This window comes from Nicotiana tabacum, chromosome 3, assembly GCF_000715075.1.
Source record: "Nicotiana tabacum cultivar K326 chromosome 3, ASM71507v2, whole genome shotgun sequence".
In the NCBI taxonomy this organism is placed as follows: Eukaryota; Viridiplantae; Streptophyta; class Magnoliopsida; order Solanales; family Solanaceae; genus Nicotiana; species Nicotiana tabacum.
In genome coordinates this window covers 61,695,877-61,719,029 of record NC_134082.1, presented here as the reverse complement: position 1 = coordinate 61,719,029, position 23,153 = coordinate 61,695,877, and the positions used below count along the sequence as shown (strand labels likewise).

The 23,153-nt window shown below is 35.9% G+C and overlaps 1 protein-coding gene across 1 annotated transcript; it reads left to right on the top strand.

Annotated features, from left to right (window-relative positions):
* Positions 1–15,196: 15,196 nt before the first annotated feature.
* On the top strand, positions 15,197–22,738 carry LOC142176384 (uncharacterized). The gene is made up of 11 exons (XM_075243884.1): positions 15,197–15,311; positions 15,507–15,751; positions 15,895–16,004; positions 16,087–16,186; positions 16,298–16,358; positions 16,478–16,560; positions 16,674–16,864; positions 20,958–21,043; positions 21,261–21,510; positions 21,595–21,696; positions 22,261–22,738. The coding sequence occupies exons 1-11, from the start codon at positions 15,197–15,199 to the stop codon at positions 22,736–22,738; spliced, it is 1,821 nt and encodes a 606-aa protein (XP_075099985.1).
* Positions 22,739–23,153: the final 415 nt, after the last annotated feature.

The window sequence follows — 23,153 nt, the reverse complement described above, 5'->3', positions numbered from 1 at the left end:
AGGGTCAAATCAGAACATCTAACTGTTAAAAGAAAATACTTGTTACTTTCTCTTTTTTATTTTATATAAACTTATTCCCATTTTAGTTTGTTTAAAAAAGAATAATACCTTTTTAAATTAAAAAATAATTTAGTTTAAATTTCTCATTTTACTTTTTGTAGCTATACAATACTTAACAGCTTGTTTGGATGGTTGGTACACATCATTTCATAATGTATGGTATTATATTGTATTGTATCGTTTGATGAATACAATGTTTGGATAGATTATATCGTTTGTCGTTGTTTCATGATATCATGCACCAGCAATATGAAGAATAAATTTGTAATATTATAAAAAAAATTATGATGCGGAGTAAATTTATCATATAAAAAGGTTGGGTAAATGATAAAATAAAATTATTTAATAATAGTGAAGGGTGAGATGAGAGAAAAAAAAAGATAATGCTGCAACCACACCAAATCGGTCGTTACATAAAGTGGCATATTTCGTTGTTACGTAATGACGGATTTAATGATACGATACAATAAAATTTAAGTAACAACCAAAACAAACATCGTATTTAAAGTAACAATACGATACAATACAATAGGTAACGACCATCCAAACAAGTTGTAAGACAATAAGTTTTAAAATTTTATAGCCACATAAATATATATGTAATGAAATATTTAAAATCATAAATTTTAATAACTTTTATTTATTTCTTTATCCGTGCACAGTTAAATAAATTCATAATTTTTTATAAATTGAGAATATTTATTTATTTATGATGTGTAACTAGGGTTGTGCACAGATCGGATCGGATCAGATCAGATCAGATTTAGCACATTTCGGATTCGAATTTCGGATTCTAGAAAATGCAATCCGAATCCGATCCGAATTATATCGGATTAGATCATATTTTAAAGTTTGAATCAGATCGGATTTCGGATCGTATTATTATTATGCCTCAACGGCAATACATTAAGAAAAATTTATGTTTATGCAATTATGAGAGTAATATGGTGCCAATATAGCTAAATCTAGCAATTGTAAAGGTAATAACTTGGAGGTTGATGTAAAAGAAGTACTGACTATCCGAAATTAAAGTGTAGTATTACATGCCCTAATAATTTCAAATTTCGGATCGGATCGGATTAAAATATACCAATCCAAATCTCATCCGAAATCCAAAATTTTAAAAAATACAATCTGAAATCTGATCTAATCCGAAATTCGAAATCTGATCTAATCCGAAATTCGAAATCCGAAATTAAATGAATCGGTTTGGATTTCGAATATCCGATCCGAATGAATAGCCCCACGTGTACCATTAAGAAGTGTTCGGACCAAACAAAAAGCATTTAGAAATATGATTTGGTGAAGGGTAGATAGATGATGATGAATTTATAGTTGGGCACAGATATTTTGGAGGGTGGACCCTTAAGAGAGTAGATATATAGGTCATGATGTTTTCATAAGGAAAGTTAGGTACTGATATTTTCTTTTTAGTGTGTGTGGACCCCCTAAAGAATGACAAATTGATTCTGATGGGATTGAAATCATCATTATCTCTCAGATTGTATATTGACACACAGCTTTCTGTATTCTTGTGATTATTATTATTACAAAAAATGACCAAATATATCTGTTACTATTAGAAAAGGTTTAAATATATTTTTTTTATATTTTAAGTTCAAATATACTCATGTTGTTATACTATTGGTTCAAATATACCTTTTTTTCGTTAAGTTTATCCACAGTGAACATATAATCCTACGTGACACTAACATTTGATGAGGTGGATGCCACATGGCTTGCCATTTCAGCGCCCTTAACCCATTTTACCCCTCCCCTTCTATTTTTTTCCACCACTAAATTTTTTTCCCCTCATTTTCACCATTACCACTATCATAAAAAATATTATATTTCAAATTTTAATCTTTTATATATGGATTAGGCATGACATGTGACATTCACCTCATCAAATATCAGTGTCACGTATGATTGAATGTTCATATTGAACAAACTTAACAGAAGATGGGTATATTTGAACCAATAGTATTATGGTAGGGATATATTTTGACCCAAAGTATAACGAAGAATATATGTAAACCTTTTCTTATAGTACAAGAGCATATTTGGCCATTTGTCATTATTATGATTATGAAATTCTTATCTCTTCCATTATTCTGTCAAGGGAAAAAGGCCTAAACTACCCCTATCGTTTGCTAAATGGTTTACAGATACCCTCCATCCACCTATCCATCTAAAAAAGCACACGACGTTAATTAGATTAACAAAATTTCCCCCGCATCTAACGGTAGAATTTGTGGGCATTTAATTTAGTGGCGTGACAGTTTCTCATTGGGACACGTGGCAATCTCGGACTGAAACAAAAATTAACCTTATTTTCTTACCCGGATCATAAATACATTAACCCATCCGACAAACTCCCGTGTTTAAATTAGAACGACCCATGCTTCACTAAGAAATCCATACTCAAGATTGTTTTTTTGGGAAATTGATGGAGGGAAAATCTAATTTATAATTCTGATTTCATCTTCACACCAACTGAAATCACAAATTGAGCACTAACACTTTTTCCCTTAAATCGAAATATACAAGCTTTATAAATGCTTGCAATAGTGAGAAGGTTCAAGATCTCAGAGACAAATTGATCAATTTTATGGAGGATTAGTGAGTGTTCCAAGCTTGCACAGTCTACCATGCGCTGGATAGTTCACCCGGACGAGGAGAAATTAAAGGAGTTAGCAAAACGAGTAGGCCAGTAGAATCTGTGGATACCAGTGAGTTTGCAAGGATTTTTTTTGGCTTAAAAGAGATTCTAGAAGATTTTATCTTTTAGATATCTATGAGATACATTATTTACACATTATGCAGTTTGATAGTTGCACGGACAAGAAAACTGATATTTGGCCGCAGAAGCGACGCTCTAGTCGAAAACAAATTCGATCACTTATTAGGTGCAGGCTTTCAAATCTTGTGTATGGATATTTTTGTAAAATTATGGGTAAATGTATTATTTTATGACCTATTTAAAAAACCTTAGATCGAATTAAGTGGGTCGAAATAAGACCCATTTTTTGTTTCAACTGAGATTGTCACGTGACCCAATAAGAAACTGCCATGTCACTAAATTGAACGCCCCCAAATTATGCCATTAGATGCGAGGACAATTTTGTCCAGTATTTAACATTTAATAGTTCCAAGAATATTCTGTGGAAATCAAAGCAAATTTAGGATTCTGGTCTGCCATTGCTTTCAATTCTGCGTATCAACATTACATGAAGGAGGTGAATCCGGAACCAAAATGTAGTTTTTTGATTCAAAATACGCAAATAAGTGTTAAAAAAAAAGTTATCAAACTATATATAACGCCACAAATAGTGGCGCTATACAGTAACGTTAACTGCACCGTTACTGTATAACGCCACTATTTGTGGCGTTATACTGACACACCTTACATAGCGCCATTAATAGTGGCGCTATACCCCTTATTACCTGAACACATAGCGCCATTAATAGTGGCGCTATACGCCTTAATAAAAATCCTCCGTCTTCTTCTTTTTCGTTCCATCTCCCTCATTTCTCATTTCTAGTCCCCCCCCCCCACCACCACCACCACCGATTCTGCCCCAATTTTTTTTAAAAAAAATTTTTTGGGTCCCCCCGTCACATAAAAGTTGAATATTGGTGGTCCCACTGTCGAGTAGAGCTTCGTGTTATTGTGGATTCACTATTCCGGAGTCAAAATTTCGATCTATTTACATTCCGAAAATTCTAAATCGAGGTATTTCGATTTATTTTAAGTTGAAACTTTTATAACAATGCATATTACTTGATTTGTATGTGTTCTATTTCGGTTTGTGTTTATTTTTTCCGAAACTAGCATGTTAAATTTTATCCGGATTTAATTTTAGTGTTGTATAAAAATATGTAAATTAGTCTAAAAAATGTGTTTGTTAATATCCTCATGTATATTTATGTATTTTTATGCCGTTTAGTTTAGATTATTTTTTAGCGTACTAAAACGTAGACCATTTTAGCGTAGTAAAATGTAGAGCCTTGTAGCTTAGTATTGTGTAGTAATTGTTTAATTATCTTATATTCTAGCACGAAACCCATAATTATATATATATATATATATATATATATATATATATATATATATATATATAATTCTTACAATTAATTTATTAAAAAATATGAATAAAAATTATAAAAAAAACATAAAATTATTAATGATAGTTTGGTACTACTGGGCCTCAGAAAATCTAGCACGAAACCCATAATTATAAAAATTATATATATATATATATATATATATATATATATATATATATATACATATAATTTTTACAATTAATTTATTAAAAAATATGAATAAAAATTATAAAAAAAAATATAAAATTATTAATGATAGTTTGGTACTACTGGGCCTCAGAAAATCTAGCACAAAACCCATAATTATAAAAATTATATATATATATATATATATATATATATATATATATATATATATATATATATATATACATATAATTTTTACAATTAATTTATTAAAAAATATGAATAAAAATTATAAAAAAAAACATAAAATTATTAATGATAGTTTGGTACTACTGGGCCTCAGAAAATCTAGCACGAAACCCATAATTATAATATATATATATATATATATATATATATATTATAAAAATTATATAATTTTTACAATTAAGTTATTAAATAAATATGAATAAAAATTATTAAAAAAACATAAAATTATTAATGATAGTTTGGTACCACTGAGCTTCAGAAAATCTAGCACGAAACCCATAATTATAAAAATTATATATATATATATATATATATATATATATATATATATATATAATTTTTACAATTAAGTTATTAAAAAATATGAATAAAAATTATTAAAAAAACATAAAATTATTAATGATAGTTTGGTACCAACTGGGCCTCAGAAAATCTAGCACGAAACTCATAAGTATATATATAATTTTTACAATTAAGTTGTTAAAAATATGAATTTAAATTATAAAAAACACACATAAATTTTAATGATAGTTATTAAAAATTATGAATTTGCAGTTGACGACATGGATGCACCTATACATCCCGACCCTCGGACGTCGGAGCTACTACCCCTACAGCCCCAGCATAAATCCGAGCATATATTGGGGGGAGAGTTGCTTACGCAGACTTTTCGGGGCAGGAGAGTGGATTTATTGTGGGAGTTTTTGACTCCTCCCCGCATTCTATATCCCCGTGTGGTCCATCACCTGGAGGAGATGAGATTATATAGGATCATTAGCATTGGCCGGATACAGCTCGACTATGTTTTGATCACGGCGTTGATTGAGCGGTGGCGACCGGAGACGCACACTTTCCATCTGCCCATCGGCGAAGCCACCATCACACTCCAGGATGTCGAGATTTTATATGGCCTGTCCACCGATGGCTTGCCAGTTTTACTGCCTGGGAATATGAGATATTTTAACCGGGATTCATATATGGATATGCTGCACAGGCTCACGGGCTTCAGGTCCGAGGACGTAGATGTAGCAATTGGGAGCAGTCGTACGCAGTTGGTCCCCATTAGAGACCACTTGGTGCAGATCCACGATACTATCACCGACGACTTAGCGGAGGTGGATGTGGAGAAATATACGAGGCTGTTGTTGCTCCTTCTATTTGGGGGGGTCTTGTTCCCGAACACTTCGGGGAACCTAGTGAGCCTCCGTTTTCTGCATCATATTGCGGACCTCGATGATACAATCAGCTACAGCTAGGGTGGTGTTGTCCTATCTTTTTTGTACAGGCAGATGTGCCGGGCATCCATGGGCACACAAAGAGACGTTTCTGGCTTTCTGCCACTTCTACAGGTGACAACTTATTCAAATAATTTGTCGTTTAGTTACAATTCTACCTAGTTATAGTTAATCTTTACGTCAACTTTGTGTTTTTGGTTTGGGTGTGGGAGCGCTTTCTGCAACTTCGGCCACCTCTACCACAGCTACCGGCTAATGTACATATTCTTGATCTCCCTCTAGCTTGTAGGTGGGTATTGCGTCGTAGACTTGCACGAGAGTATCATGGCCATCACAATCTCCCTTTCTGTAGGGATGTGTTGGATTCTCTGGAGGATGCACAGGTGAATATCTAACTAAACTTACCAATTATTGTTTAACTAGGTGTTGCGCATACTAACGGTTTGTGTTATTATTTGATAGTTCATCTGGACGCCGTACAACGAAGAGCTGATAGGTACCTTGCCAGCGTATTGCACGCATGACCGCCATATTTAGAGGGCTTCCGTCCCTCTCACGTGCCTCGATATTGTTGAGCATCATGCCTCAGAGCGAGTATTTCGTCAGTTTGGATTTCCGCAGTCTATACCGACTCGGCCTGCATGGGATCCTTTACATTATGACAGGGATGATCGGATGAGAGTGGACGACACATTTATTGATTGGCTGACAGCGCAGTTGGGTATTTGGGACAGCCGAGGGGACTTGACCCCAGCTCCGCAACACTTTCCTATCGAAGTTTATATGGCATGGTACCGCACTGTTTCCCGACTTTTTATCGGGAACCCAGTTCATCAGGTAGATGGTCGGTACGTCTCATACGCCGGGAGACATGAGGCTCTGGTATGTTTTCTATTATTATCAATTACATTAATAGTAATTTCTAGTCAAATACGTAGTTTATATTAAAAACTTTTGTGCAGGCGATTGGATTGCATACCGTATATCGTATGGGGCAGCAGATGCAGAGTTATGTCCACGATCCTGTGATCATGCAGGACTATAGTCGTCGCTTAATGGATGTGGCTGCCCAGACACTGCAGCGAGGCCGATCGGATCAGCGTTTGGCACACCAGCCAGATTATGTTGACCCAGCCACGTACCAGCGAGGTCGTGGTATGCCACGGGGTGGTGGCCGACGAGCTGCTGCTGCTCCACGACGACCTGCTGGTGTTAGACGACGTGGTCGTGGGCGGAGAGGAGGTCCCTAGCAAGGGGGCTTTGAGGCTCCTGCTGATGATGTTGCTGCTGATATGGGAGGTGGCATGCATGAGACCGACATGCCGTCTTACAGCCTTGGCATTTATGACACTCCAGGGACGTCGCAGGTGACCCCATCGGGTCAATTCTTGATCACGGGCTCGGATTTTCAAGGAGTGGAGTTGGGTAGATATTTCCCTGGCCCGTCTACCACTGATGAGTCTCAACTGATCCGAGATTTTGATAGTGGGCACCGACTGAGTTATGGCAGCTCATCACATGCGCAGGTATGAGTTTATTAGTATTAATTTTATTACTGTTTTTACTATAACTTATTTATTTTCTTTAACTTTATTAATTTACTTTTTTAGGCTTCATGCGATGCTGCGACAGATGACTACATTCAGGATCCAGACACGATTATGGTAAGACAATATAAATTTTTGTGAATTGTTATGTAGTTTTCTATACTAAGTTTGATATTATTATGTAGCCTTCTACTGGACCTGACAGCACCACCGACACATGTCATCCTGTGCCGCATCCGGCCATAAGGAGACGACTTGATGATGATGATCCTAATAGCGTACCCCGGCGGCAGGGGATGCGCCTCAGGCCAACGACTACTTTGAGACACACCGGATGCGGGACACATTGATTCGGTCTTCCATTTTTATGTTTTTTTGGTGTAAATAATATTTTTGTATACATTAACAACAATATTTAGTCGAATATGACAATTACTTTTTTTTAGTTCTCATTTCGTTTTATAGTATTTGGTATAGTAACACAACAACTTAAACTTAACTTCCACTTAAATTAAAATAAAATTTAGTACAACAAACAAGGAAAACATTACTACAACACAAACACAAACATAACAGGCCAACATAATAAAAATACATGACATATGAAAATGACACTAAACACATACACGCCAATGCTCCATCCTCAGTTGTCATTTATTCTTCGCTCCAACCACTTAAATCGTTCTTCCATTTGTTCTTTTTCTTCTTCTAACTCTTTCACTCTCGCCTTCACCTCCGCAAGTTCCCGTTTATATTTTTCGTTGCATTCCTTGTGTGCTTCACAATTCCATTCTGCTCTCCATTTTTTATCTTCCACCTCCTTCAGTTTCTCCCTCATTTCTGTAATAATTCTATCTCCCTCCTTTTGTATTCTATGCTGGTATAACCACATATTATGAAATTCCTGTAATCTATCCCTGTAGCTTTCCTGATAACATGGTTCCTCAGCCCATTCATCAAATTCACAAGTAGGTTCGTCGGGTTGCTTGTACAACTTGTTCATACAACACCAATAGCGGCGTCCAACATTAGCACCTTCCCACCCACAATCCATCATGCATGGTTTTCCACATAAGCAAATTGGTGGACGACCAGGTTGAGCCATTTGTGAAATATTTGCTTATAATAAAAACCTTACTTACTTTTAATGAAATATTTCTCGGGGGAAATTTTTAGCACACAAAATAACTACAATGACCCCATTATTTATAGGCTAAACAACACACATATAGCGCCATATCTAATGGCGCTATATTAGATAGCGCCATATCTAATGACGCCATATCATGATGTTGACAAGACGACTTTATGTCAGCCGGTCACACATATCTAATGGCGCCATATCATGATGTTTTCAGCTTTTTCAGTTTCGACAAGACAAGACACACATAGCGCCATATGTATATTTTGTGTATTAAATATCGTGATAGCGACAAGACAACACACATAATAAATATACCGATAATTATATTAAATTATTATTTAAATAGGTAAAAAGGGAAAGTACAAATCATAATTAACAAACAAGAAAATATTATTTCATAAATACTTAAATCGTATACATAACAACTAATTATTACAACATGAACTCATGGGTAGTTAGGTACAATAGAAGAACACCCGCCCTGAGCTTGATTATTGTTGTCACCCAAAGGACATTTTCTACGGTCGTGACCTGTTTGCGAGCATATACCACATATGCGTGCATATACGATATCACTAACATCCATTTGGTTCCGTATACGCGTTCTCTTCTGCACCTGTCTTTTACGCAAATAGGACTTGTTGCACACCATTTTAAATGGTTCTGGGGGCCAGTAATGCTCAGAACCCACTGGTTGCAACTGACCACTATATGTGTTTAGGTATTTGAAAACACTATATTAATGATCAATATAGTTGGTCTCCGCATAACCAACACGTTGAAAACACTTGATGGCATGTGAACAAGGCATGTGGTAGATTGACCATTTCCCACATGAGCATAACCTTGTGGATTCATTTACAGTATGTACATTATTACCCCGATTATTATGGATAGCGGTGCGAACTTCAAAAATACCTCGTTCGTTATCATATTGCAAAAAGGAATGCCAATGTGCTCGCCGTCTGTATTTCTCTAATCTCTTCATAGGCACTGGCATAAATTCAACACCCCTTTCCATCAATTCCGTTGCAGCTGCAGACCGTTGTACAAACCTCTCCGCCATCTGCTTGAACGACATACGCACCATGGCTGTGACGGGCAATCCTCTTGCTGACTTTAATAATCCGTTGAAGGATTCTGACACGTTTGTAGTAAGAATTCCCCAGCGTCTGCCACCATCTGCATGCAACGTCCACTTTTCAGGATCATGTCGCATTAACCAACGATATGTTGCATCGTCTTCTTGCCTGATAGAATCCATATGCCTCCGGAATTTATGTTGTTGGTGGTCTGTTGATGCCATCCACATCAAATCATGTAGATCTTTTTTGGGATGTGCCTTCTTGAAATTGGCCTTAAAGTGCCTCACACAGTAACGGTGGTATGCATAAGGTTCTTTCCAGGCAGGAAGGTTCTCCACAGAACTTAATATACCTCCGTGCCGATCAGATATTAGACAAATACCTGAACGATGTTTGACAACGTGCTCTTTCAAGTGGTTCAAAAATATTGTCCACGTCTCTGTGCTTTCATTTACACAAATAGCAAAGGCTAGAGAAAATACCTGTCCATTAGCATCCACTGCCACGGCTATCAATAGCTTGATATCGTACTTTCCATAGACATGAGTTCCGTCTATGGATATTACGGGCCGGCAATACGGAAAACCATCAATTGCTGGCTTAAACGCCCAGAACACGTAATTGAATATATATTCTGGTTTACCCGGACTCCGCTCAAGCTTCCATTCAATAACTGTTCCGGGGTTAAAGTGCTGCAGTGCAGCCATGTACCTAGGCAGATCTGCAAATGACTTATCCCAGTTACCATAGACTATTTCAAACGCTCTTTTGCGCCCAAGATATGCCTTTCTTTTAGTAATTGTGTGGCCATATTCCTGGTGGACTGCTGTAATGCACTCTTTGATTTTATACCTTATGGATGCTTCGATGTGCGGAATAAGTACAAGAGATATCAAGTCAATATCCAAGTTGAAGTTATTCCCGTTGAAAGTGTCCATTTCGCATGTGTGGGTGGGAATGTATTTACCCACTTTCCACATACCTGTTTTCTTCTTCGATGCACGCAACATCCAATTACATGGCCAAAACCACCTGCGGCAAATAGCCTTGTATACCGTCGGACTTGACTCCGATACCTGCATCTCACGACACTCTTTAACATTGTGCATTTTACAAGCGCTGCTTACGCGTGCTTTATCAGGAAAAAGCATCCCCTTTGCAAGCACCGTTGGTCTAGACTCATCCCACATTGCTGTCCGGATTTCATCAAAATCCCTTGTGAGAGCTTCCACATCCGGCACGGCTGGCAAGTTATCAATATAAGGAATCTCCCTTGAATCAAACGACACTTCAGACTCATTCACTTTTCGTCTATGGGGGGCTCTCTTCAAATCGGGTCCTTCCTCCTCGTCCTCTTCATCACCATGCTCACGAGCAAATGGTGTCTCGTCTCCCGATTCATCGGCATTGTTATCGTAATCGCTGTTCTTTTCCTCACTCTGTTCATCTGCCAGATCCTGATGTAATACGTCGTTTTCGGGCAATTGAGTGAGTACGGGTAGTTCAACTTGCTCGTTTTCACTGCACATTTCAACAAAAATATAAGCTACTAAATTAATAAATGCTTTATATATGGCTGTAGCTTTTCACTTACAAGTCGTAATGTGATGACATTCCATGATGGACGTTTTCAGTTAGGTGATGACTACCGGATGGGCCACTTGTAAAATTCATATCCGGCCGGTACCCCCTATTAAATAAATGAGCGTTAAAATTAATTCAATACGCAAAAATATACATAATTAACACAAATGAAAATTGAAGTTTACCACTATTCTTGTGAATTATGGAAAGCAGGGTATAAATTATTTTCTCACTGCTCATTCGCCGACGGTGATAAATTTAAATCAAGAAAAAATCTTTCATCCGGAACATGTCCGGCAAAAACTGATCCAGAATAACCACCCGATGACTGGGGGTTATCTCTACTACGCACAACCTCATTTTTTGGAACGTCTTCGACCTTCATGTACATCTTCAACATTGTGATTATAAGAAATTCCCGGCATTCGTCCGGAGTCCTCAAGAAATCACTCAAAGTGTCATCATCGTCAATGTTAAACTCTGAGTAAAAAGCAACCCCTTGCGGCGTAACGGAATACGGATATCTTCCGGTTACTTTGAGTATCACTGAACGTTTTCTCACACTCATTTTTTTGCATAACAACGATATCAATGTTTCGTACTCCATTGAAAGTGGCAATTTAACATTACACTTAGCAGGTAAACTGTAGCCCACTGAGTTATTCTCCATCACAACATCACAACCTCACCCCCGCAATATAATGATACTCTTATTCTACGTTCTTCAGACATAATGAAAAAATGCTGGAGAATTTAACAACAATAGAAACCAACAAGAGTTAAAAAAAAAATTTGAATGAAGTTGTGGCGATTCTACGATGTTTATATAGGAAATGGCTAGCCGGGGGGTTTTTTTTTTTTTGTATATAGCGCCACAAAAAGTGGCTTTATACGCATTTAAATTATTGAACCCAGAAATTATTGGTGGGGTCAGGTAATAAGGGGTATAGCGCCACTATTAATGGCGCTATGTAAGGTGTGTCAGTATAACGCCACAAATAGTGGCGCTATACAGTAACGGTGCAGTTAACGTTACTGTATAGCGCCACTATTTGTGGCGTTATATATAGTTTGGTAACCTTTTTTTTTACACTTATTTGCGTATTTTGAGTAAAAAAAACCACATTTTGGTTCCGCCCTCATCGTTGTTTCTTTCGGGGCCATAAAGAACAGAAATAAGACCACGTGCGCTCTTAATTTCTTGACTGTATAATTAGGAAAACCAAAAAGAGAAAATGCTCGTCTTTCCATTTCTTTTCAAGTAAGATTTATACTGTAACGCAAATTTAATCATTTGAGTTTAAATTACATATATTTTCTTTTATAATATTAAGCCACTCAAAGAATATTTACATATGAGTCCTTTTAAATTATAAACTTGTAATCTTGAAAATAAGACAGTTTGCTAGACAAATATAATCTAATGGTGTAAAATTTCTTATGTTGAATATAAGTGAAACTCATACTTGTTGAACAGTAATTATTTGTATAGATTTTTAGTTATCTATACTACTTTAAACTTATTCACCATTACTATTGAAGTTTTTAACTTAATTGCAAGTTGATATATATATATTAATTTGTATATATATCTTTGTATGTTCATTCCTCAACCTCATTTTTCTTCATTTGAATTAAAATTGTCAATCAATAAACTTTGAAGGTGTTCGACGCTCCACCATTGACAGCCATTAAAAAGCTTAAAAGCTTTGAATTCGAATTTGAATTTTTAAAAAATATTATTTGTTTGGATTGGGTGTTGTTGCAAATGATTGGGAATATTCTTTGGAGTTTATATCTCAATTTGAGGGTGTTTGGTAAAGACAAGAGTTGATTCTGGTTGGATTTCAGATTAAAAGCATGACATACAATATACATGCAAAATTATATTAAAGTTATATTATAGTTATTTAAGTTGTATTCTATTATAGTTATATTTTTTTTTATTTGAATGTTGTATGAAAGTTGAAAAATTATATTAAAGTCATATTATAGTTATTTAATACTGTATGAATCATTGTGTGTGAAATTTGTATTTAACTTATAAATAATGTTTTTTCACATAAAGTTGTTAATATGTATCAAAATTGTATTAAGAGAGAAAGTTTTGATTGGAAATTCAGAGAGGAAGAAGAACGCATCATATACAAAATATTTACAAATCATATATATACAAAGACATTGTATAAAATTTGTATGAAAATTGTCTTTAACTTGTATGATGTTGTAGTTGTATTTAACTGGGTAAAATGATTTATGAAAGTTGTAGATAAGTTGTAAATAAGTTGTATACTGTATACTTAGTTGTATGAAATTTATTTTTATTTTGCATGTTGTTGTAAATGTATCAAATTTATACAAAATTTGTTTTTAATTTGTATTTTGTTGTATCATACATTATTCTTTTCTTATTCGATTTGTTAAAGAAAGAAAAGTAGATAATGAATTCCAGATCGACTTATGTGCACTGATTCATATTTGTTTGAACTGAATTTTTTTAATATTGATAGGAACTGAATGATTTAGGTGAATAAATTTTGAATTTCACATTAAAAGCGTCATCGTCGAGTTTCTACTGCTGTTGTTGCTGCTACATCAACGGAGGCGGAGAACAAAGAGTGGTAAATTATGAGTTATGCACTGACGGGTGTTTCCAATTGTGGGTATCTTAAGCTACACACTGTGAGTTTATCGCTGAGAGATAATTTTATTCCAGATAGATATATGTGACATTCCAAGTCCTATATGTCTCCATTGATCCATATGTACGCACTCAATTAAGGGAAATTTGAGAGAGAGGCGGCAGAAAATAGAAAAAGAGGAAAGGAGAGACAAGAAAAAGGTGTAACTAAATTTCCTAATTTAATACACTAATAATAGATTGTATACAAATTGTAAAGAAAATACAATTATAGTGGGTGAATTTAAAACTTTAGAGAACTTTTAGATAAGTTTGAAATTTTAAATTCTGGTAAAATGAACGAAAAAATCCCTTATTTGTAACTTTAACTTCCAAATATTATGTGTGCATGTCACTTCAATCTAATGGGATAAGAAATGTTATGTAGTATTAAAGCTTAAACTCTAAAAAATACTTCATTGTTTTAATTTGTGTGTCTTACCCTTTTTTTAGTATATGTTAAAAATATCCTTTTTTCATATTTGGTAACTTTTTAGTTTTACTATTTTCGTATTGGAATGACATGACATATGTAATATCATAAGATTTAAAGGCGATTTATAATATATTATAATTTTTTTAATTAAAATTATAAGATTCAAAAATCTATTAAATATTCTCAAATTTAATTATGGTGCCAATCAAAAGATATAAAAAGAAACGGAGGGATTACCCGTCAAAGGATGCAAGATGAAGAAAGGAAGTGCAAGAATATAATAGGCACTACCACTATCACACTATACCTTCAACTGGACTCATGCAATACGGTATCAACTTAATTAAAGCTCCAAGTCACTCGCTCATTGCCATGGTGGAGATCAACCAAACAATTAACACTCATCATAATCTTGAAAGCTGACGAAATTATAACAGAAGATGTTGAGGACTGTGGGTCCCATGCATTTTAAGTGTATAGTTAGTTAGATAGTTAGTTATAACTACTTAGTGAATAGTTAGATAGTTAGTTAGTTGTTAATCTCTATAAGTAGTGGCAGGTGTACTATAAATATGTAGCTATATATTTCAATATTCAAAAAATGGAGCAGTGGTTCTTCTCCACCATTTCCTTCTTCTCTCTATCGTCTCTGTAATTTCGCCATAGCCAGAGCTCTTCAATATGGTATCAGAGCTTGGTTAATCGAGTAATGATCGCTCAGCTGTGACGAAATACTATGACTCTGTCTCAATTTCTGCATTGTGCAACTGGTTGAACCAATGTTTCATCTGAATTTCGCCTACTCAAAGCTAGGGTTTGAAATTTGGGTGTGATCTGCTCGATTAGATTAATATTGGTGGTGAGCAGTCTGTGCATGTGCCTATAGCTACATTTATGTTCGTCGATTCAAAATTCTCGAAGTTTTTCTCAATTCTCAATAATGTCGGTTCATGAAGATGATACCGATACTCAGTTCACAACATTGAATGCATCTCAATCAGTTGATCAAGTAGATCATCATTATCCTCTGTACATATATCCATATGATACGCAAGGTTCGGTTCTTATCTCTATTCAATTGTAAGGATCTGAGAATTACTCGATCTAGAGTTGGTCATTGAAAATTGTACTACATGGAAAAAAATTAGGATTTGTTCTAGGCACCTGCAAAAAGAGTAACTATGATGTTAGCCTTCATGAACTATGGGATAGATGTAATGTGATTGTGCTTGCGTAGATTATGAATACAGTATCTCTAAATCTGGTTAGTACCGTAATATATGCATCAGACGCCTACACTGTTTGGGAAGATCTTAAGGAAATATTTGAGAAAGTAAATGCCTCTAGGGCAGCTTACCTGTATAAGGAAATAGCCACACTAACACAAGGAGTATCCTCTGTATCTGTTTATTTTTCTCGTCTACGAGAACTTTGGGATGAGTATGAAACATTAACTCCTCCTCCTACGTGTGGCTGTTCTGAGTCAAAGAAGCATGTCGAGCACTATCAGCTTCATAAACTCTATCAATTTCTCACTCGGCTTAATGAATCATATAAAAATGCTTAGAATCAGGTGTCACTAACTAGACCTTTATCTAATCTGAATCAAGCTTATGCTATAATTATCAATATTGAAAGTCAAAAGATCAATGGCAAGTGGTGTATGGTTCGAATGATGTCAATGAAGTTGTTGCTATGATGAGTAATAGGCACTATAACAACAGTGGAGGCTTCAACAAACAATGGAGGTCCTACAAATACTGGATATACTGGAGGCTACACAACTAAAAGTTCCTTTAATAAGTCACCAGTTTACTGTGAGTACTGCAGGTGCAAAGGACATACCAAGGAAAATTGCTTCAAATTGCTTCAACCAAGTGATTTTAAAAACAAGAAGAGAGGAGGAAACTTCAATGCTCAGTCCAACAATGTAAGCAACTATGACAGTCAATCTTCATAAGCACAAAGCAACTCCTTGGGAAGCTCTACTCTCAGCTAGAGTCAGTTTTTCAATCCAGAACAGTACAAACAAATACTACAGATGCTGAACAAAGGCAAGGATGCTGAGCCTGTAGCTAATTCAGCAACTATAGGAATAACAGGTAACATACATGCTTTTATGTCTACCTTTGTAAATCATAAATTGATAATTTGAAGGCTGATAATCACATGGTACATAGTCTAAACCTATTATATTCCTATAAGGAGTTATCATAAACAGAAAAAAACCAAGTATATCTTCCTACTGGTGAGAAGGCTACTATTACACACACTGGAATCTGTTTCTTTTTTAGAGATAAGAAGGTTCAGAACATATTACGTATTCCAGAATTCAAGTATAATCTACTCTCAGTCTTTAAGATCATAAAGAACTAAGATGTATGGTGGCATTTTTTCCTGATTTCTGTGTCTTTTAGGAACTCTTCAGTGGGAAGGTCCTGAGAATTAGTAAAAAAAAACTTGGCCTCTACATTCTCAAGGATAAAGATAGGCAATTTGCTGAGCCACATTTACCACCAACTATAAATACCATTGTTAGTAGTACAAATAAATGTGCTAGTAAGAGTAACACACAATCTGACAATAAGTTTGCCCTGTGGCATAAAAGGTTAAGACATGTCCTCTAAAGGTGGTGCAGAAACTACATAGCTTACATGATTTGCATCTGACTGATGATCATTGTAATGTGTGTCCCATTGCAAAGCAGTCAAGACTTCCTTTTTATCTTAGCTCTTTATGTTCTGCTTCTGTCTTTGATCTTGTGCATGCAGATGTGTGGGGTCCTTATAGGATTCCTACTCATGCTAACAAAAGATACTTCTTGACCTTGGTTGATGATTAATCAAAGTATATTTGGATCTTTTTTCTAACCACTAAAGCTGATACTATTGTAGCATTGAGAAATTTCCTAGCAATGTGTCACGCCCCGAACCTGGGGGGCGAGACCGGCACCCGGTGCCTCACATATTCTTGCGTACCAACTTGCAACTAAGGAACTCTGAACATATAATGTCATACTTTGGCCATGAGCCACATTGCAAGACAACTGTGAATGCTGAAATAAGTTGGGCCGACAAGGCTGTCGTAACTGCTACAGCTGGCAGACCAACAAAATATACAAAAAAGGCCTACCATCCCAACATACTGCACTAACAGACAGTATATGTCTACAAGCCTCTACTGGTGGATATACTTTGATCGGAACAGCTCCCCGACATACTCATAACATATATACATATATACATAAGATGTACATAAAGCTCTAGACCCGGCGACTCTGAAAGGCATGGAGCTTACCGATCAAGCTGAACTCGGGAAACACTAAATGAGGAGGTCTACCCATCTATCTGTCTGAACCTGCACGCATGAAATGCAGCGCTCCCAGAAAAGGGACGTCAGTACAAAATAATATACCGAGTATGTAAGGCAATATACTGAAATCTAAAACTGAACTGATAATATAATAACTATAAGTAGCTGGGAGTTAAAGATAATCTGAAGATATGCTTACCTGCTGATACTGACTCAACTCTCTCAATATAGTAAGTAAAATAGCTGTCCGGCCCTATAAGGCTCAGTATATTTATATAACTGCTCTGCCGTAATAGGCTCGCTCATAGGCGCTTGGCCATACTAAGCTCTGTATCTCAACCAACTAGGCTCGCTCATAGGCGCTCGGCCACAGTAGGCTCGGTATATAACTTACCATCTAATCAGAGGTTGCCCAATAGGCGTCTGCCCATCAATTATAGCTCGATGGTAATAAAAATACTTTTAATACTGTATATATGTAAACCCTGTGTTCTCTTGACTGGAAGAATGAAATACTCAACTGAATATGAAGTCCCCATAAGGAGAATATGGTAATTTACAAAACTAAGAAAATATACGTAACTTGCGAGACTAGCAAAATATACGTAAATTTCGGGATATGAATTTTTCTTTATGACTCATTAACAAACTTGTGTAATTATAAGATCATGCTAAAATGAAGGAAGAACTTAGCCTTAACATACCTTGAGTAGGGAAAATTCGTGTGATGTCCTTGGAAAAAGTTACACCGTACTTCTTTAGAACCCAAAAATTTACGTTGCTACAGTCCTAACAATTCTCGTTGGAATTGTTTTGTTGCAAGAAATTTTGTTAGAAAGCTTTCTAGATTGATATAGCATTTGTCTGAAATTGTTGAATTAGGAAAATGTTGGAAAGCTTGCTAATTTGATGTAACGTGTGTTTGAAATGGTTGAAAGGAAAAAGATGGTAAGTGCAAACAACAAAATACGTGAATTACATCTGCTTTATGATACCTTAAACGGAAAAGGGTCAAACACATCCCTCTACTATGCGAAAAGGATCATATATATCCTCAGTTATACTATTTGTCTCGAAAAACCCCCGACGTTATAGTATTGGTACCAAAATACCCTTCCTCCGTCAAGACCTCTACCATGTCCAACACGTGGCCTAATATTTTGATAAGGTCGACGCCATGTGGCAATGCCACTCACTGCCCCAACCCCATTTAGCCCCCTCCCCGTAACCCTTCTCTCTGTAATTGCAAGAAAAATTCCTTTTTGATTCTTTTTTCCTTTGGCCTTTCTTTTATTACAGTACCATCCAAGAAAAATAATAATATATGTGTGCTACATATCCTTCAACAACAATATGTGAATCATATTTAAATTCCTATTTCATTTCTTTTTGTTGTTCAGTTGTACATCCGATTAATTTGTCTGTTCTACTGAATTTGTACTTGTTTGTAATTAAGTAAAAATTCAATCTCTACTTTTATTCTTCCAGTAATCCTCGCTTAGTAGTCAATTTTATTATTATATTATTCCTTTGGCTCGTAAATAGTGAGGTTAGAACTCTGCGCCTAAATCATGATGAATACAGTTGTGATTTGGATAAAGGGTTTTGTTCCTAAAGCTTTAAGAAAGGATAAGATGATTTAGCAAGAAAAAAAAAAGAACGGATAAGAAAGAACTTGAAATTAAGCCTGCAAAATGTGTTAATTGAATTTAACTTTATTATTATTATTATTATTATTATTATTATTATTATTATTATTATTATTATTATTATTATCTTTTAGTTTGAATATGTTTAAAGTAAATTTTTTATCATAGAGCTCCTTAATATATTGTTGCAGATCGATGGCTTCGTCTACTTTAATTTGATACTGAGTCCCGAAAGAGTTGAGTAAATAATTTTGCAATAAAACTATACTATGTGTTTTAGGCTATACGAACAATGTAAATAATATGAAATTTCTGTTACAGAGAGAAGGGGCAGCTGATGGAGGTTTGTAGTGGTGGTAATGATTATGGTGGTTGGATGATGTTAATAACATTGGTTGGGTGAAAGGGGAAGGTGGTGGTGAAGGAAGAATAGGGGGAGGGGGTAAATGGGATTGGGGGTGGTGGAGTGGCATTGCCACGTGACATCTATCTCACCAAAATATCAGGCCACGTAGGATGATGTTGGATATGGTGAAGGTCCTAACGGAGAGATGGTATTTTTGTACCAGTTTTATAACGTTAGGGATTTTTATGGACAGATAGTATAACGGAGGGTATATATGATCTTTTTCGCATAGTAAAGGGATATTTTTGACCCTTCTCCGTACCTTAAATGCTACTCAATGTTAAGGTCAAAACCATACTTATGATCTTAATATTATTTTCACTAAAAATGCCTCATATTGAATCTGCTTCTAGTTGGGAAACTAATAAGGAAATGAATAGTAGTTCAATCTGTTCCAGAGTAAATGAGAATCTTAAGAGCTAAATAAATTGGAAAGAATCTTACTTTGTTTCTTTAAGTCCAATGAAGCCCAACACCAAATGTCTTACACGTAACCACACAAGATGCCACATTTCAATTAATAACATTAGTCACCTATTTTAATGGAGGGGCTGCCACTCATGCCACTTAGTCATTATCATATATACCCCTAATTAATTAGATAATATCCTGTTACCCAGTAATTAACCAATTACCCGCTAATTAAGAATTGTCTCAAATTACTTAAAATTCTACTTATTTTTAATACACTTTATACACCCTACTATCATGGTCGTATGGTACCTTGTATGGTATTAGTCTATAAATATCGAGTATTATCGCTCGGTCCGTATTTTATCCCAACATACCAAACTTGGACGAAAATTTATTTCTTTGACTTGCTTCCCCTCTCACCTTCACGAATTTACTTATCACTTATTTGAAATAGCATAATCCTTATAATCTCCAAATAATATTTTTCTTGGATTGATGTCAATTACCTTACGACAAATTCAACGTACAATACCACATGGTGAAACATCGTCGTAATTTAATACTACAAAGCGTAACATCAACGTAATGTAATACTGCAACGCATAACATCGTCGTAATATAATACTGCAGGATGTAACATCATCGTAATATAACACAATGATTACAAATCAGTTCAGAACTTCAGTTAAATGTCTTAGAACAGATAATGACACTGAATTCATGAATCCAAATGACTCTCTTATTGCAAATCTTAGAATTCTTTATCAAAACTCTTGTGTGTACACATCTCAACAGAATGGAGTTGTTGAGAGAAGTCACATATCAATTCTAGATATGACTAGAGCACTAGGATTTTAGGCCTATATACCTTTGTGTTCTTGGGGTGAGTGTGTGTCCACTACAGTTTATCTACTAAACAGGTTACCTGCTATCATTCTTCAAGGAAAGACTCCCTTTGATGCACTATTTCAGAAAGTTCCATCCATTCAGCATCTCAGAGTATTTGGTAACTTATGTTATGCCACTAAAGTGTGGAAGGTGGACAAGTTCAGTCCCAGTTGTCCTCATGGGGTACTCCAATTTTCAAAAGGGCTATGTTCTATATAATCTTCACTCCAAAAGTTTTTTTGGTGAGTAGAGATGATGTGTTCAAGGAAAATATATTTCCTTTTAAGAAAATGAAGTCTGGTGTTCCATATCTATTTCCTATCTTGAATTTACAGATTCATTACACACCTACAAGAGTAATCAACAGCCACTCTCTAACCATATTTCTCAGTCATCTCCTACATCTCAGCCATTTTTTCCTACACTTATCAGTGATGATCCCTCAACATGTGTGCCTGCGGAGGTTTCCACCGACCACTCACCACCAGTACTTAGGAGGTCTTCCAGACCCTCTAAACCTCATGTGTGGCTCACTGATTATGTGGTACAACCTAAGAAGTCTACTTGTCCATATCTAGTCTCACAGTATGTGTCCTATGATCAACTCTCTCCATCTTATTAAGCTTCTTTAGCTGCTTACTCTGCCATTATTGAACCTCATTCCTTCAGTGAAGCCAATGTTGATCCAAAGTGGATGAAAGCTATGCAAGCTGAGATCTCAACTTTGAAAGAAAACAACACCTGGTCTATAGTAGACCTGCCTCCAGGAAAGTAAATGGGTTTTCAAAGTCAAGTATAACTCCAATGGTGAGGTGGAGAGATACAAGGCCAGATTGGTAGCCAAAGGCTACAGCTAACAAGAAGGCCTAGACTACATAGAAATATTCTCACCAATAGCCAAAGTAGTTACCGTGAGAGCTGTAATTGCTATAGCAGCTACTTCCAGATGGATGTGCATAATGCATTCTTGCAGGGTGACTTGGTAGAGGAGGTTTATATGCATATTTCATATGGCTTTTCAAGCCAGGGGGAGTATTAGCAAGTGTGCAAATTACACAAGTCCTTGTATGGGCTAAAGCAAGCACCCAGGCAATGGAATCTCAAACTGACAGAAGCACTCTTAGGTATGGAGTTTGTACAAAGCCATTATGATTATTCCCTCTTTACTAAGAATATAGGGATAAAACTGGTGATAGTGCTAGTATATGTGGATGACTTGTTGATCACATGCATCAATCTACACCTTATCAGACAAGTCACAAAGGAACTACAGGAAAGCTTCAAGATGAAGGATTTGGGATAATTGAAGTACTTTCTTGAGATTGAATTCTCAAGATCTCGGAAGGGTATCTTGATGTGTCAAGGAAAGTATGCCTTAGAACTGGTTTCTGAACTTGGCCTAGCAAGTGGAAAACCAGTATGTACACCTCTTGAGTTCAATCATAATCTCACCTCTGTTGAGTTTGATCAGGAGGTAAATAATAATGCTTCTGAAGATATAATACTTGAAGATAAAGGCAGTTATCAGAGATTGATAGGAAGATTACTGTACTTAACCATGACAAGGCTAGACATAGCCTTTGTAGTACAAACTCTTAGTCAATATATGCATGCACCTAAAACTTCTCACATGGATGCTACAAGAAGGGTAGTAAGGTACATTAAGTCCACACCAGGACTTGGTCTTTTTAAGCCTACTGGCAGCTGCAAGCACCTTATAACCTACTGTGATTCTGATTGGGGAGCATGTGTGCAGTCTAGAAGATTAGTTACCGAATATGTGGTACAATTTGGCGATGCACTGATCTCCTGAAAATCAAGAAAATAAGGAACAGTGTCCAGAAGCTCGGCTGAGGCAGAATTTCAAAGTATGACAACCACAGTTGCTGAAATTGTGGGGCTAGTTGGACTATTCAGAGAATTAGGAGTGGGTATCAAACTACCTGTGCCATTGCACTGTGACAGAAAAGCAGCTATTCAAATTATTGCACATCCAATCTTCCGCGAGAGAACTAAACATATAGATATTGATTGTCATTTTGTAAGGGAGAAACTTGTACAAAGACTAATCCAAACACACCATGTTGGAACAACAGAGCAAATCACAGACTTATTAACAAAGGCACTATGCAAACCACAACATGACTGCTTACTGAGCAAGCTGGGAATGAAGAATGTATTTCATCCCTCAACTTGAGGGGAGTATTGAGGACTGTGGGTCCCATGTA

What these genes read in the sequence shown, in the direction of transcription:
- LOC142176384 (XM_075243884.1), top strand. Translation starts at nt 15,197, where the DNA reads ATGTCGGTTCATGAAGATGATACCGATACTCAGTTCACAACATTGAAT. An exon ending in ATATCCATATGATACGCAAG is followed by an intron (nt 15,312 to 15,506) that starts GTTCGGTTCTTA and finishes TTATGAATACAG; the next exon opens with TATCTCTAAATCTGGTTAGT. An exon ending in GTAGACCTGCCTCCAGGAAA is followed by an intron (nt 21,697 to 22,260) that starts GTAAATGGGTTT and finishes TGAATTCTCAAG; the next exon opens with ATCTCGGAAGGGTATCTTGA.